The sequence below is a fragment of the Arvicola amphibius genome, chromosome 15 (genome assembly GCF_903992535.2).
Source record: "Arvicola amphibius chromosome 15, mArvAmp1.2, whole genome shotgun sequence".
Classification (NCBI taxonomy): Eukaryota; Metazoa; Chordata; class Mammalia; order Rodentia; family Cricetidae; genus Arvicola; species Arvicola amphibius.
The window spans coordinates 33,489,546-33,504,879 of NC_052061.1; the positions used below are offsets into that span (position 1 = coordinate 33,489,546).

The 15,334-nt window shown below is 52.4% G+C and overlaps 2 protein-coding genes across 5 annotated transcripts; one reads left to right on the forward strand and one right to left on the reverse strand.

Moving 5' to 3' along the window:
* Positions 1-156: 156 nt before the first annotated feature.
* Positions 157-7,716, reverse strand: E2f4 (E2F transcription factor 4). The gene is made up of 10 exons (XM_038312659.1): positions 7,517-7,716; positions 6,996-7,105; positions 6,709-6,870; positions 6,367-6,410; positions 5,496-5,557; positions 4,997-5,294; positions 4,197-4,409; positions 1,312-1,359; positions 1,063-1,107; positions 157-969 (listed from the first exon to the last, which is right to left on the reverse strand). The coding sequence occupies exons 1-10, from the start codon at positions 7,649-7,651 to the stop codon at positions 854-856; spliced, it is 1,233 nt and encodes a 410-aa protein (XP_038168587.1). The 5' UTR covers positions 7,652-7,716; the 3' UTR covers positions 157-853.
* A 496-nt stretch (positions 7,717-8,212) lies between these two features.
* Positions 8,213-15,123, forward strand: Exoc3l1 (exocyst complex component 3 like 1). 4 transcript variants are annotated; one of them, XM_038312831.2, is made up of 14 exons: positions 8,213-8,283; positions 9,775-9,906; positions 10,124-10,299; positions 10,378-10,597; positions 11,555-12,164; positions 12,237-12,354; positions 12,472-12,597; positions 12,697-12,797; positions 12,973-13,077; positions 13,979-14,108; positions 14,225-14,350; positions 14,434-14,589; positions 14,693-14,817; positions 14,898-15,123. In XM_038312831.2, the coding sequence occupies exons 2-14, from the start codon at positions 9,861-9,863 to the stop codon at positions 15,085-15,087; spliced, it is 2,229 nt and encodes a 742-aa protein (XP_038168759.1). In that variant the 5' UTR covers positions 8,213-8,283; positions 9,775-9,860; the 3' UTR covers positions 15,088-15,123. The 4 variants fall into 4 exon arrangements, with proteins under 4 accessions (XP_038168759.1, XP_038168758.1, XP_038168757.1 ...); XM_038312830.2 differs by lacking the exon at positions 8,213-8,283 and adding an exon at positions 9,354-9,557 and having other exon boundaries at positions 9,742-9,906; XM_038312829.1 differs by lacking the exon at positions 8,213-8,283 and adding an exon at positions 9,597-9,697.
* The last annotated feature ends 211 nt before the right edge of the window (positions 15,124-15,334 follow it).

The window sequence follows — 15,334 nt, forward strand, 5'->3', positions numbered from 1 at the left end:
GCCTGGCCCCGCCCCTCGCCAAGGTGCAGCCGGTGGAGACTGGGAGGGAAGGCTCCCACACAGTGGCCACACCTCCCATTCCAGTAAGGTGACCCACCCAGTCCTAGCTACAACCCAGCAGTCCCAGGGAGGGGCCCCAAAGAACCAGATCAGAGATAGCCTTAGGCATGTCTTTATTCACTTGGATGCTGTACAAATATTACAATTTCCTTTTGCTGAAAAAAGTATAAAAATAATCTTTATATAGGAATCCATTCGTTACTGTAAATCTTTCTAAATCTCTGCAAATGGCTCTAGATGAGGGTAAGTGAATAAACAAGGGAGGGAGGGAGTATGGGGTAGGAGACTGGGCCACTCTTCAGGGACCAGCCCACCCAGATTCCTAGCTAGACACATCAATTCCTTGTTAACCCCCTCCACCAAGGCCGAGCTCCAGGACTCGGGGCACAGCAGAAAGGAACACATTGAGAGGCTCAGAAGCTGCAGGGTGAGCAGGTGGGAAAGGAAGTTAGGGTGGCAGCTGGCAACTACCCAGCTTTACCCGCTTTCCCTCCTTAGGGGAAGAGTGGCTGACAGGAACAGGGCAGATGTGCCCAGCTGAGGACGGCTTCAGAAAAGAAAAGGCAAACATTTTGGGCTCCATGTAGAGAGGCCTAACCTCTCTCCCTTGTTCTGCTAGCACAGTACAAGTGCCAGGGCAAGACACGGTGGCATGGCTGAAACTGAGCAAGTGGCGAAGGCTGAGGAAGCCAAGAGTCAGGGGCTCTCTCAAGCTGGGGGGGGGGGGGAAGGAGAGGCAGTCCCTAAGTGGCTCCCAGCCCAGACAGTCTGGGCTGCAGCTGCACAGGCCATGTCAGAGGTTGAGAACAGGAACATCAAAAAGATCACAGACACCTTCACTCTCGTCCAGGTTGTAGATGTAATCGTGGTCTCCGGGAGGTGGAGAAAGTCGGAGGAGGGGGGCAAACACTGCAGAGAGCATCAGGCTGAGGTCTTAGGCCAAAACCCCAGCAGTCACCCACCCCCTGCTCAGAGCTCTCCCCATCTTCCTGGGCTACCCACCTTCTGAAGACATCAATTCCTCCAGCAGCTCGGAGCTCATGCACTCTGGGAATGAACACAATTCACTCAGATTCTGGCTCTCACCTCTCCACCCAAACCCCATAGACGAAAACCCCCACCCCACACATTCATTAGGAAGGAGCCTCACCCTTTTTCTAGGATACCCAGAACAACACCATCCTTAGAAGAGAACTCAAAATTATGTTCCTTACTCCCCTACATCCATTCCAAAGGAGGAACACAGCCTACCTCGTGTGGGGTCGAAAATTTCTGACAGCTCTTTGGGGAGATCCAGAACTGAAAAAGAAGAAAACTAAGCTCAAAGGAGGTTCAGCTGGGTCCTACTTTCTTGAGGTCATGAATCATTAAGCCCTAGAGCTCCACACAGCTGAGGAAATGTTGGTCTTAGCGAGGTACAGGTGTCTTGTCTGCTGACCTAAATTCCTCAGTGCAGGTGACAAGTACAGCCATTCTAACTCAGAAACATGCCGGGTGGTGATGGTGCACGCCTTTAATTCCAGCACTTGGGAGGCAGAGACAGGTGGATTTCTGTAAGTTCGAGGCCAGCCTGGTCCCAGGACAGCCAAAGTTGTTATAGAGAAACCCTGTCTCAAAAACAACAAAACAAAACTCAGAGACACTGCAAAACTCCAATTGCTTTCTGAGCTGTGGATGCACACCTTCTCTGAAAGAAGAGTCCCCACCCACTCCAGCCCTTCCTGGGTACCTACTCTGGGCTGGGACAAGAAAACATGTTGACAGAGGGTAGTGCTAGTGTGATGAACCTACTTCAGACCTCTGACAGGGAGGACACACATGGGAATCCAAAGGAAAAGAAACCTGAGCACACCATGTTAGGGCTGGAGAGGTGGCTTAGTGGTTAAGAGGGCTTCCTGCTCATCCAGAGGACCTGAGTTTGGTTTCTAGCGCCCACACCAGGCAGTTTACAACCTCCTGTAATTCTAGTTCCAGGGGATCCAATGTCCTCTTCTGGTCTCCGAGGGCAGGGCGTGCATATACACACTCTCTCTTTGATTTTTTTTTTTTTTTTTTTTTTTTTTTTGAGACAGGGTTTCTCTGTGTAGCCTTAGCTGACTCTGTAGACCAGGCTGGCCTCAATCTCAGAGATCTGCCTGCCTCTGCCTCCCGAAGTGTGCACCACCATCACTGCCCAGCCTACAAATAATTTTAAACAGATTTTGGGAGGCCAGTGAGAAAGCTGAGTGAATCCAAGTGCTTGTCTTAAAGCACGACTGCCTAACTCCAATCTCTGGAGCCCACATTAAGGTGGATGAAAAGAACCAATCCCATAGAAGAGCACATGTGCACAACCTCTCCATCCCCAGGACTTTGTGGTGTTGGGGATGGAACACGTCTTCATACATGTTTAGCAAGCACTCTGCCACTGAGCAGTATCCCAGGCATACTTACAAACTGAGAAATACCAGTCAGGACTGCATCGAAGAAAGGCCATTCCATTAATAAGAGTAAAGAAAAGGATGCTTTTAATTGGTTTACCAGACAATAGCCCCTACGTGGTATAATACCAACCTACCAGGGCTTAATTCTTACGGGGGTAACCAAGCCCCTTTTGCTTAGATCTGAAGCCAGTTCCATAGGAAGTAATTCATACCTGGTACTGTAAACCTTGTCAAAGGCCCATGATGCTACGAGCATCATAGCTCGTAGGCGGGGAACTTACTCCTTTGCTTTGCTAAATAGGCATATCATCAAATCATCTCCTAAACTTTTATGCTTCTATGTTGATCAGAGAAAATGGGCAGCAGGAGTCAATGCAGAAACTCATAGCTCATCAAAGTACTGAGAACCAGTTGAGTGCTCGGCCCAGAGTTCAGGGAACACTGCTAAAGAAGGTATGGAAGGAACACACACGTCATGGAATGCAGAAGTGCTGTAAATGCTGGTTATGGATTTAACAATGCCGCGGTATTCATGAATTCACTAGCAGCTATGGTCACCTACATGAGATCAAGCCAGCCAACTAGATGGGAAAGGGGGAGTTGTTTTTCTTTGGATCTATGCTTGCATGTAGCACTAAGTAGAATGAATGGGTTATAAAAGAGATTAAAATGGAAGAGGAAGAACTAGGAGGACGAAGGGGGAGATCCAGGTTGGAAATGATCAAAATACACTACATAGAACTGGGTGTGGTGGCACACACCTTCCATCCCAGCACTCAGGATGCAGAGGCCACCTGGTCTACATAACAAGTTCCAGGACAGCCGCAGCTACATAGAGATCCTGTCTCAAAAAGACAACAATAAAAAATCACATTGTATATGTGCATGAAATTACAAAAAAAAAAATTTTTTAAAGTTTTAAAGAAAAGAATGACTATAAGCCTCGAGTGAAGATGGCTCACAGTTGTCGGGTGCTGAGGATGCGGGAGGGACGAGAAGAGCTGCTTCACAGACCTTACCTAGACAACATAAGGCGGGCAGCAGAGGGACCAGGAACTGAGGTGACAGAGGTGTCTCAAGTCTGATGACTAAGACCAGGGATAAGAGTCCACACAGAACTTGAAAGTCAAGTTGGGAGCAGGGTGGATACGTTCAGCTGAAGACATGCAAGAAGGAGGTGTCAACCAAGGAGTCAGAAGATGGACGTCAGACATGGAGATGTGACGACTGGGTAAAATATCTGGACTATGTAGAGGCTGAAATCCATTATCAGCTCCCTAGAGCTGAGGCCCTCTCCAGGTGTGATATGGTAAGTACCAATGTTTAAGCCAGTGATGCAGAAAAGCCAAGAGCTGAGAGTAAAGACAGAGGAGGAAAAAGCTTCAGCAGGGACCAAGAAAGCACAGACTTAGATCCTTTAGGAGCAGCACTGTGTGATTGGGAGGCAGACTCAAGGAGAACATGGAGTGCTTGTTAAAGGCATCTAGACAAGGAATGGCAAGGGGAGTACAGAGTAGCAAATCTCAATTAGTGAGGCTCAGTGACTGAAGTTCTAGGGAGGGGGCAAAGGCACCAGCCCTGACCTGAGACTGGACACTCTTGTCTGGGTGGCAGAGAAGAGGGGTCAGAAGGAAGGGCATTTCCCAGCTGTGTGTTTGATACAGCACTGAGCTGACTTTCCCTGCTGGCCCTCACCCCTCAGGAAGTACTCACCACCTGTGGGGTCTGCCTTGATGGGTTCAAAGGAGGTAGAAGGGTTGGGTCCAGATGAACTGCTGCTGCTGCTGCTGCTGCTGCTGCTGCTGCTGCTGCTGCTGTCCAGGAGGGCAGAAGACTGCAGAGGCCGAGTGTCCAATGTTGTCAGGCCCAGTGGGAGTGAGCTGAGCTCACCACTGTCCTTGTTTTCAGTTCCAGGGCCACCACTCACTGCAACCACATCCCCAAACCCAATCGCATGGAGTCAGGAAATGGACCCTAGAACTTGGCTAGACTAGATGTTATGGCCAGGATGACCACATGCTGGTACACAAACCTAAAGAGCATTAGCCACCACAAGCTACAAGAAGCAATCTAGAAAAGATCACTAAAGATAAAGCAAAGGTCCCGGAGGAGGGAGACTCATGGGGTTGCCAGGACCCATTGGATACTGTCTAATTTGGGATAAACTTGCCTACTAAAACTCCTTACACAGTCAAAGCTTCCTTGTTAGAAAGGGCATATTCAGGGCAAGTGAGATGACCCAGTGAGTAACGACACTTGTGATAAACCTGATAGTCTGAGCTCAATCCCCAGAACCAGCCTCTCAAGTTGCCATCTGACCTGACCTCCACGTGTATGTTGTGCATGCCTCCCCCTCAAAAATAAATAAATGAAAAACGTAAAAGGGCATATTCACAAGGAAAGTTAGGCGGGGACCCAGCAAGCCTATTCCGATTCTTAGGACGGTACTCCACAACAAAGACACCTTCTTGTGGGCTCCAGAATAACTCATTACACCTTACCATGAGTCTCACCTGCAATCTCAGCTGTCTGGCCTGCCACCTCTGAGACTTCAGTGCTGCCAAGGACAGGAGTGGGGGTGGTCAGCTGAGGACTGCATGGACGAGAGGTTTCCTGGGACTGAGCTAGGGCAGGCTTGGGCAGAGGCGGAGGAGTAGAAACAGCAGGTGGGCTCTGGAGCAGATCCTCAGGGGGAGGTACAGGCACGGCCACAGGTGGCGAACTCCATGCCTCCTTGTTCACCAGCAACACCTCGATGGGGCCACTCACACTCTTTAAGTGAATCTGGTACTTCTTCTGACCATTGAGTCCCTGGAGGTGGGGGCACAAGATGGGGAACAAGCAGAATTGCAAGCAGGCATGGCTTGCTGGGTGAGAGCCAGAGTGTCTACCAATCCACCTAGATAACCCCCAACTCCAGGCCTCCCCCTACCTGCCCCACCCAGAACTTATCAAGCTCCACAGCCAGCATCCGCCCTCAGTTGACACCGCCTTCCAGGGATGAGCACCTACCTCTGGGATGGGTACCTCTAGGCTGGTGCCTGATGGGGCCCGGATGGCAAGGAGGGTGTCTCCTAGAATCACAAGGGGAATGGGTCAGGGCCCAGCAGCTCAGTCTGAGCTAGGAAAGGAAGTGTCTGTTCACTGGAGCAAGACAAGAAGCCACAGGCTCTAGGAGACTGAGTATTAAGCCTCTACCATCCCAGAGTGCTGGGCAGGGCTAAAACTCTTCTCTCCCCAAAAACTCATGCTCAGTAACCAGAAAATCCAGTGTAAACACACTTTTTTTTTTTTTTTATTCCTTTTGAGACAGAAACTTTTTTGTTTTTTCAAGACAGGGTTTCTTTGTGTTAATAGCTCTGCCTATTAACTTGCAGTGTAGACCAGGTTGACCTCAAACTCAGATCTGCCTCCTCTACCTCCAAGTGCTGGGATTAAAGTACAATTACATTCTGAGTGAGGTCACTAGCTACAGGTAGCACTTCACTCCTCAAATATGTTGATCCCTGGAAACACATCTAACCAAGTGTTCCCAAGACCAAGACACAAGATGGAATATAAAAAGGAATAGCTCCTATACACACAATGCGACTCAACTAACTATAGATTGGAAATGGATGCCGCTAGCCCTCGTGCACAGACATATACATTCTGCTTCTTCTCTGTGCCTCTGTCACGTCTAAGAACCAAATCCAGGGACCAGACGCTTGTACCCTCAGAGTTGCTGATCTCTCCAGAGTTCCAGTGGCTCTCAAATGGAGACGCTGCCTGGCTTCTCTTTAAGCAGGTGCCAGGAACCCTCTTATGAGATGGAGTTTCTCCCTGAGCACTGAACCTGATGCTCAGCCCCACCCTCGTCTCCCCTTCCCCAGGCTCTGCTCACCAGCAAAGCATCTGCAGATGTCTTCGTGGGTCACATAGGCCAAGGTGTGGAAGTTAAGGAGAACAGTGGATGCCTTTCTTATTGTGTCTTATTGTGACCACAGAAGACCCAATGTTTTAGCAGCTGTCTGACACACAAGCCCTCAGAGGAAGTTCTGGAACCTGGGGTCCAAGTGGGTAAGGATCATGGACTAAGGTTGGAAGAGAAGGGAGCCTCAAGTCTGAATCCAACCAGGGGCTGCAGGATCATACTCCCAAGAGGGACAGGGCCCAGCACCCCACGGAGCAAAGCCAGCTGAGGGTCCCTTGCCCACTCCCCAGAACAGGGCCTGCCAGAGGATATCAGCTGTTCTGGACGTCCTCTGTGACATTCCGGATGCTCTGCTGCACCCACACCTTGTGCTGGTCAAGCTCTTGCTCCCGCTGCTGCAGCTCCTTGATCTCTGCCTTGAGCTCAATCAGCTTGTCGGCAATCTCCCGGGTATTGCAACCGGGCCCCACACCCCTGAGCCGGAGGAATGAGAGACTGAGAAGACCTGCTGTGAACTCCGGGTCCCATTCCCCTCTGCTCTCTCCTACAACCACCCTCCCACGCCGGACACTTCTGCCCTCCCTAACATCCCTACTCACTTCCACTGGATGCTGTTCTTGGACTTCTTCTCGATCAGACCAATACCTTCCAACACGTTGGTGATGTCGTAAATCCGCCGTTTCTGGCGCACAGCGAGAGTGTCGGCTGCCTAGCAAGCAGAAGAGAATGGAGAACGCTAGCGCCGCTCTTAAGTGTGCACCCCGATTCCTATAGTCTGGGATGGGGGTTAGTCTTGTGAGCTACCCCTGGAGTTCCCGCCAGCCACTCCAGCAGTGTGTTGGGGAGAGTCTTGGCTTAGTTGTGTTCTGATATTCTGATGCTCGTTTCCCTGTGCTAGCCACGAAGGGCCACGAGGACCAGCACCTGCAGCCCCGACTCAGACACAGAGCTGACGCTCTAAGGCTTGAGCGAATGAAAACAGCCTTCCGCCTCTCGCCCGTGAGAAAGCACACGGCTGGAGGCCCGCTGTTGGGGGACCTAGGGGGGAGGACTGCGGTTCCCGCTACTGGTCCAGGCCTGGTCCACCATCTCCCCGGTCGCCCCTCAGCCCGGGCCGCACCAGCTTGAGGTCAAGCACGCCGTCCTTGGCTTCCTGCAGAAGCGACACGAACTTGGTAGTGAGAAGCCCCAGACTCTTCTCGTGCCTGCTTGGAGTACCCGGGGGCGGCGGCGCCTGTGGCCCGGCCTCCGCCATCGCGCCCGCCCGCCCTCCGCCTCCCCTTAGCCAGGCCAGGCCAGGCCGGCGGCGGCGCCACTTCCGCTTCCGTTCTTAGTCGCCGGGCCACCGGAGCTATCACCGCTGCTTCCGCTTCCGTCTCGCGCCCTCCCAGGGTAACTGGTGCAATTCCTGTCTGCAGATCTGGACGTAAAACTTCGGGGACCATCAGCAAATGTACCATTAGCAAAGAAGACGAAAGAAACTCCTAAGACCGCTAGTAGACATTACAAATTGTATAGAAGGAAGTGGAAGGGACCTGACCGGGATTGTCAGTGAGCAGTCCTGGCAGTAGAGAAGAGGGAACCACCCAAATCTTCCTTGCTAACGTGCCTCCAAGCTAACTGCCCGAACCCCTTTCTAGGAAAGGGAGACCATACCGCCTGATAAGCTTAGCCTATTAAAACTACTCTGAAGGCTTCCTTACTGTTTTGAGATCATCCCTGCCTTCTTTAGTTCTTCCCAAACCAGCAAGCACTTAACTATATCTAGCCTGCCCACTTCCTCCATCTCTACTCCTCTTCTTTAGTTCCAGCATCATTTTCCTCCGGCCTCCATACAATTAAGAGGCCAGGAGTCATATTTACAACCACTTCTCTGCCCGTGCAAAGGTATTTGCCTATGTAGGAATATAAGGAAAATCTTTAAGGCAGTTCCTGACAGGAAGAACTGTGTGTTTGCAAGTCTCATTTATTTTTAAAGTTTTTATTTTTATTATTTGTGTATGCGTGTGTCTGTGTGGGGTTTGTGCACATGTGTAGAGATGCTCAGGGTGTCAAATCTCCAGGAGCTGGAGTTAACAGGCAGTTGTGAGCTGCCACATAGGTGCAGGGAAGTGAACCTCTGTCCTCTGCGAGAGCAGCTAGTGCTCTTGACTGAGCCGTCTTGCCAGCTGACGAGTGGTATTTATTTTTAATCTTGTTATCACTTGTTAGTTTATTTTGGTCAGGTCCTCTAGGAAGGGAACTGCCTTCAGCAAGTCTATCGAGGATTCAGACTTGTAAGCGTGTAAAGCAAGCAGAATTCACAAGAGCTAGTTATAAGAGAACCTATGGTGCTAGCTCTGAAATTAGGGTAGTCTTTCTGAGGTGTTCATGTTCAGCAAGGGTACTTACTTGGGCCTTTGTACATCAAAACTGACTCAGAACTTGAGTAGCAAAGCCCTCAGTGGCCTAGACTTCTGGCCGCTAGGAAATGAGGGTCTGTCCTGATGGATGGATTTGGAGTACCAAGTGGTGACTACATTATTATCAGCTAATGTCCGTGGTTCCCTATCTGTTTTGGGAACAATGTAACCTTTGTGATCCCTGACTGCTGTCTCCCACTACACTGTCTCCAAACAACAGAGGCTCTTTCCTCTACACAGGTTCTTGCCCTTCTTCATGGGGGGAGGGGAGGAGAGCCATCAGCAGTCTCAGATTGTCATGTTATGTGCAGCCACATCAACACATGGGAGGGGCATTCTTTAAACCAGCTTGGTATGTGCATATGTGTTTCCTGAGCACTCAGAAGTCCTAGATGGGCTGGTCAAGACTTGATGATAAGAGGGAGTTCACGCCTGCCCCCACCCCACAGGAAGTGGCGCCCAGCTCTCCCCACCTCAGTGCAGATGCTTTTCCTGTTGGGAATAAAGCGACAGAGACTCAACTTCCTTCCTTTCTGCCTTGGAGAAGGAGGGGCCTTGGGGAGAAAAAGGGACTTTTGGGCTGGCAAGTGAGGGAGAGACTTCCTTGGGGAGAGGAATTTGGCTGCTGGTGCCAGGGGAGCTGGAGTCACTCGGTCCCGTGAGCAGTGAGGGTGTGCCCAGTTCTTCAGGAGAGAGAAGGCCACTCTCAAGGCCAAGGCCATTTGTGGAGGAGGGAGAACTGGGCACCGGTCAGACCTGGTAAGTTCTGTACCAAATTTCCTGGGCGTTACAGAGCAGAAAAAGGACTTGCAGCTAGCGTGCTGGGTCTATTTGTATGCTCTCTCACTTGGCATCTGCAGAGGCACAACCCAGAACTGCAGAGGGCCACGGCCTCCCAGGTAACCCGCTTCTGTCATTCCTACCTCTCTCTTATTTTCTCAAGGGACTAGGAAAGAGCCTTGTTCCTCTTTCTCAGAGGTGACAAAGGGGCATCCACTTTGCCTGAACTACGCCAGGCTGTCACCTGCACGTCTATCACGTCTCCAGCTTCTGAGGCACACTATGGACTCAGCAGCCAAGGACAAAATACAGCCCATCCTTCTTCCTGGTATGAGCCTTGCTAGCTAGGCTGGGCGGGGGGTGGGGGGGGGGGGGGGGGGGAAGAGGCAAAAAAAATGGAAACAGTAGCGCTGTGTTTTCCTGCCAGGTCTGGCTAGAACTCTATAGGATAGCAAAGGGTGGGCTGTCCGGGCGATTGGCTGGGGAAACAGAAGGGCAGCAGGTTTGTTAGCCACAGGCCCACCCTGATGGACACATCTGTCCAGGCTCTTCCTGCCCAGGGCCTGAGTGGCCAGAGCAGGAGAGGGCAGAACAGCTGGCCCGGGGCGCAGCACTCAAGTGGGCCTCGGGCATCTTCTACCGGCCAGAGCAGCTGGCCCGGCTGGGCCAGTACCGAAGCCGTGAAGTGCAGCGTAACTATTTCCTGGAAGCACGAATTAAGGTGGGTACAGGACCAGGGCGCAGGAGCGTTGGAATGGGCCATAGGGCTGGCCAGGCCTTACCAGCTAACTCTCCACAGTCAGTGGTGCAGTCATACCTGGAAGGTGTACAGACTGGCATGTGGCAGCTGACTCGAGCCCTTGAGGCTGTGCAGGGAACGCGTGAAGCCCTGAGCCAGGCCCACCACTTACTCCAGGGTTTGTCTCAGACCTCCCAAACCCTGGCACCCCTGAGGGAACATGTCGTCCAGCACAAACAGCTTCAGGTCCTGACTCAATTGCTGCCCAGACTACAAGCAGGTGAGTGTAGGGGTGGGGTTCTCTGGGCCCGGCTTCTAAGAGTCCACAAATACCCTCACTGAGCAGGGGCACTAGGGAAGTGATTACATGGAGAGAAGCACCCGGGCCATCCCAGAGAGTAATCTTAACTTCAAAGAGTATCTGAAATAGGGTACACAAGCAGCTCATCCTGGGCTTCTCAAGCTTGGGATGTTAGAGTCAGCATGGACATCCCATTATGCGGCTGTGACCACGGTGGTTAGTGCATTGAAAGGGCTTTGGCTCTAGCTCAGAGTAGAGCATGTGGTTAGTATGTTCAAGACCCTAAATTCAGCCCCAGGCATTCCCCCAAAATTACACACACATACAAAGTTCAACAATACCTGCATCTCTATATATGCATCAATATATATACACACATAAATACAAATATATATGTAGCTAAACAAGGTGGGTGAATAGCAGTCAATATGATCTCCCATTTATTTTGTCTGTCCTCTAACATTCAGTGTATGTTTGGGTGCCTGAATGTATGTATGTATGTATGTATGTATGTATGTATGTATGTGTGTATGTGTACCACATGAGTGCCTGGTACATGCAGGGGTCAGAAGAGGACTTAGATCCCCTGGAACTGGAGTCATAGGCAGTTGTGAGTTGCCACATGGGTGCTGGGAGTCAAACCCAAGTCCTATGCAAAAAAGCAGCAAGTGCTCACAACCACTGAGGCCTCTCTCTAGCCTCCCACCCACCCACCCACCTCCCCAGCATTCTTGATTTCATGTTCTATTGGCTCAGGGATTGACATATGGCCCAACTCTAGGCCATAGCCTGAATGTTCGGATTAACCAGCGCTCTGCTGTGCTCACCTCTAAATATTTAACACTTCACACACGTCTCATGACCTCCATATACCTTGCTGTACCAGCAGCACAGGTGGAAAGACTGAAACCTCAAGCGACCTCCTTTCTTCCCTAGTGCCAGCTGCAGTGGCCCACACGCAGACCCTGATCGATGCTCAGCGATTCTTGGAGGCATACGTGAGCCTTCGGGAGCTAGAGCAGCTGCAAGAGGATGCATGGGCACCCCTAGGAGGGCTGGAGTTGCCAATATTCCAGGGACTGGGCCTCCTGGCTGAGGCGCTGTGCCAAGCTGTGGAGGCAGCTGCCGGGGCTGCAGGGCGACTAGCCCGGGAAGATCCAGCCCTGCTGGTAGCTGCTGTTCGTGTGGCAGAGGCAGAGACTGAGCGTACAATCCTGGGGCAGGCACCCCGAGACTGGCGTCAGAGATGTCTTCGGGCGCTACAAGAGGGCCTGGAGCAGGCCCACTTCGCATCAGCTGCGCTGCCTGAGCCAGGGGCCCTCGCAGGGTGGCTTGAGGCGCTGCAGGTAGCTCTGCCTGCTGAGCTGGCCACAGCTGAGGCCCTAGTGGCGCCCTGCTGCCCACCAAACTACAATGTGGTTCAGCTCTGGGCCCACACCCTGCACAGTGGCCTGCGCCGCAGTGTGCAGCAGCTCCTCTCAGGGCCTGAGCTGGGAGCTGCCGACACGTTTGCCTTGCTGCACTGGGCATTGCATGTGTACATGGGGTGAGTGTTCTTGGAGGCGTGGTAAGAGGGAAGACTAGAGGTTCAGCATGACATCCTGCTATCCATCTCTAGGAAGGAAATGATGGGGAACTTGGAACTGGGGCCTGAGGCCGATGTGTCCCAGCTACAGCCCCTCCTGACCTCAGAGAACATCGAGAAGCTGGAGACAGCATTTGTGTCCCAAGTCCAGGTGATTCGTTAGGGCAGAGGACAGATGGGTGCTCTGCCCAACACTGTGACCACTGTCTCTTTGAATATCTTGTCGATACCCTGATAGGTCTTGATGCTCGCTATCCTCTCTTCCCAGGTAAGTGTGGCTCAGTGGCTGCAGAAGGCACTAGATGGAGAGGTAGCTGAGTGGAGCAGGCAGCAGAAGCCCAACACAGACCCGGCTGGTTTCTACCATTCACCAATGCCAGCCATTGTAATGCAGGTGGGTGGGAAGTACCCAAGGCAAGTGGGTAGCTCCCACAATGAAAGGGAGGTGGGTAGGTCTAGGGGATTTCTAAAGGCTGCCCCTCCCTGCCTGTAGATCCTGGCTGAGAACATTCAAGTGACCAGCCTGATCAGTGACTCACTGCATCGGCGGGTGCATGACATGGCACTGTCAGAACTGGGCGTGTTCTTGAGGAGGTTTGCCAAACAGGGACCCATTCACAATCCCCAGCAGCCAAAGGGCTCTGAGTGAATAGGGGAACCCCACGCCAGTGGGGAAAGGATTCCTTTAAACATGGACTTGAAAGTGGGGCTGCAGTTGTGGGGTTGCCCAAGCAGCAGCAAACCCAAGGGTCCCCTCTGCCCACTACAGCTTCAGCGATGCTCTGATCCGCTTCTCTCAGGACCGTCTCAGGGGAGAAGCCCCTCACTATGTGCCCTACCTGCTGGCTGCCTTCAACCACCAGTCAGCACTGAGGTACTTACACTTGCACTAACGTTCTTCCGAGTGCCTCAAATGCACGGATGCCACCCCCGTTTGACCCGCTTTGGGCCCACAAAGGTGGGGTTCTGATCCTGGTTCTGATACTACTTGTACCACAATGCATCTGTCATTTTTTCTTATTAGTATTACTTGATAACAGTAGAATAGTCTGAGATAATAAAGATGTGAATATTTATATTCTTTTAGCAAATGTTTATCAAGGCTTTACTCTATATCAGATAATGTCTGAAGTTCTGAAGTTACAGCTATGAACTAGGAAATTTTCCCCCATGCTCTTCCTGATTTGAGACAAGAGTTTCACCCTGTGGTCCAGGCTGGCCTCAAACTGGTAGCAATCTTCCTTCCTCAGCCTCCGCCAGGCCTGGCTATCTTCTTGAGTATTATGCCCTCTGTAGTAGGCACAAGGACAGACATATAAGCGGATGGTTTTTTTTTTGGTTTTTTTTTGTTTTTTTTTTTTTGGCGCTTGTTCTGAAACTAGCTCTTGTAGACCAGGCTGGTCTCGAACTCACAGAGATCCGCCTGCCTCTGCCTCCCGAGTGCTGGGATTAAAGGCATGCGCCACCACCGCCCAGTAAAAAAAAATGGATGCTTTTTACTCCCTCTTGTCTAAAATTAGCTCCCCTTCCTTACCGAGGAAGAAACAAAGAAACAAAAAGAGTGACTTAACTCAAGGTTACATTAGCCGCAAGTCCTCTGGGCACGCCTTCCTAACCTTTCAGAACACCGGAGACCTTCACAAACTCAGAGCCACCCTTCCCGCCCCCACCCCGCCACACACTGTGTACCACAAGGTGGCGCCAGAACGGATGACTCCTTGAGAGCCATGCGAGCCTTGGCCTTGGTCCTGAAGTCGTACTTTTGATTGGGCCAGCTCTTCGTTATCCGACCTGCTGCCAGCCGGGGAAGCTTCAGGGGTCTTGGCTCCAATAGAAGCCGCGCTGGACGATATACAGAAAAGGCTCTGCCGCCTGGTATTGGAAACACTGCAGGTTGAGCTCCAGGTGAGGCTTCCATTCCAGCTAGGATGGGAGTGGGAGGGAGAAACACGGTATATTTATGGGGGTCACTGCGGGATCCGGATCATTCCTCTAGCCTGTCTCTGCCATGCTTTCCCTAGCCCCTGTTCGCATCTCTACCCTCGCGCCGGTGGCTGCTGAGTTCTGAGCTGCTGGACGGTGTGTGTGAACAGACATCGCACTTCTGCCAGGATTTCTGGCGTGTGCGGAAGCCTGCAGCTGTTCAGGTGGAGCAGGGAGAGGAAGGTTGGGGAAGGGGCGCTGCTGATGGCAATCTGTATTCAACTCAAACTGGTTACCTGCCCTGCAGCTGCTGCTGGCGGAGGCGGAACGAACCGTGGTGTTGCAATACCTGCGCGCGCTGATGCAGGGCCGCCTAGTGTGCCGCGGTGCAGACGAGCGGACCCAGGCGGCTGAGCGCCTTGGGCACGATGCTGCCCAGCTTAAGGAGCTTTTCCTGGGCTTGGTGAGAGCTCGTTGGGAGGGCAGGCAGTCTACAGTCTACAGAGAATCTCAGTAGACGGGTGGGAGCCGAGGGCCCGCTGGAAACCCTGCCCCAATGTGTTCAGGGCCTAGAGGAGAGCGCTCACTGCGCGCCGGTGCTGCTCGCGCTGCGGGAACTGTTCAGCCTCCACGACCCCACGCTGCTCGGCCTCGAGGTGGCAGGACTGAGGCAAAAATTTCCCGACGTGAGGTGCGGGAGGGGGACAGGGAAGGAGGAAGGAGCCCGGGAGGGCAAGGGCGGGGCTGACACGCGCACTGGTATTCCTGCAGCGAGGACCATGTCTCCGCCCTCCTGGACCTGCGTGGGGACGTGTCCCGAGAGCATCGCCAGGCAGCACTCAGCTCTCTGCAGGCCGGCCCACCGCCTTCACCTTCCTCTGGCCGCCGTGCCCTCTTCAGCCTCGTACCGACGCCTACGCCCTCACTGTCCTCCTGCCTCCCCTCGGGTCCCTGCTCTTGACCCATCTGTCTGCGTAATAAAGCCACATCCACCGCGCGTCTGAATCTATATGTTGGGGCACGCGGGTGTTGAAATCAGCGCTGAAATTAGGGGTACATGTCCAGTGATTATCCTGGCTGCAGTCTTAGTATTTCTGTAGCATCTCGCCTATGCAGACATTTGCTTTCTTTGTGAATTGCGTTCGCCGAACCCTGGGTTCCCACGGAGCCCTCAGTACCTACGTATCCACCCGCCGGCAATAAGTGTC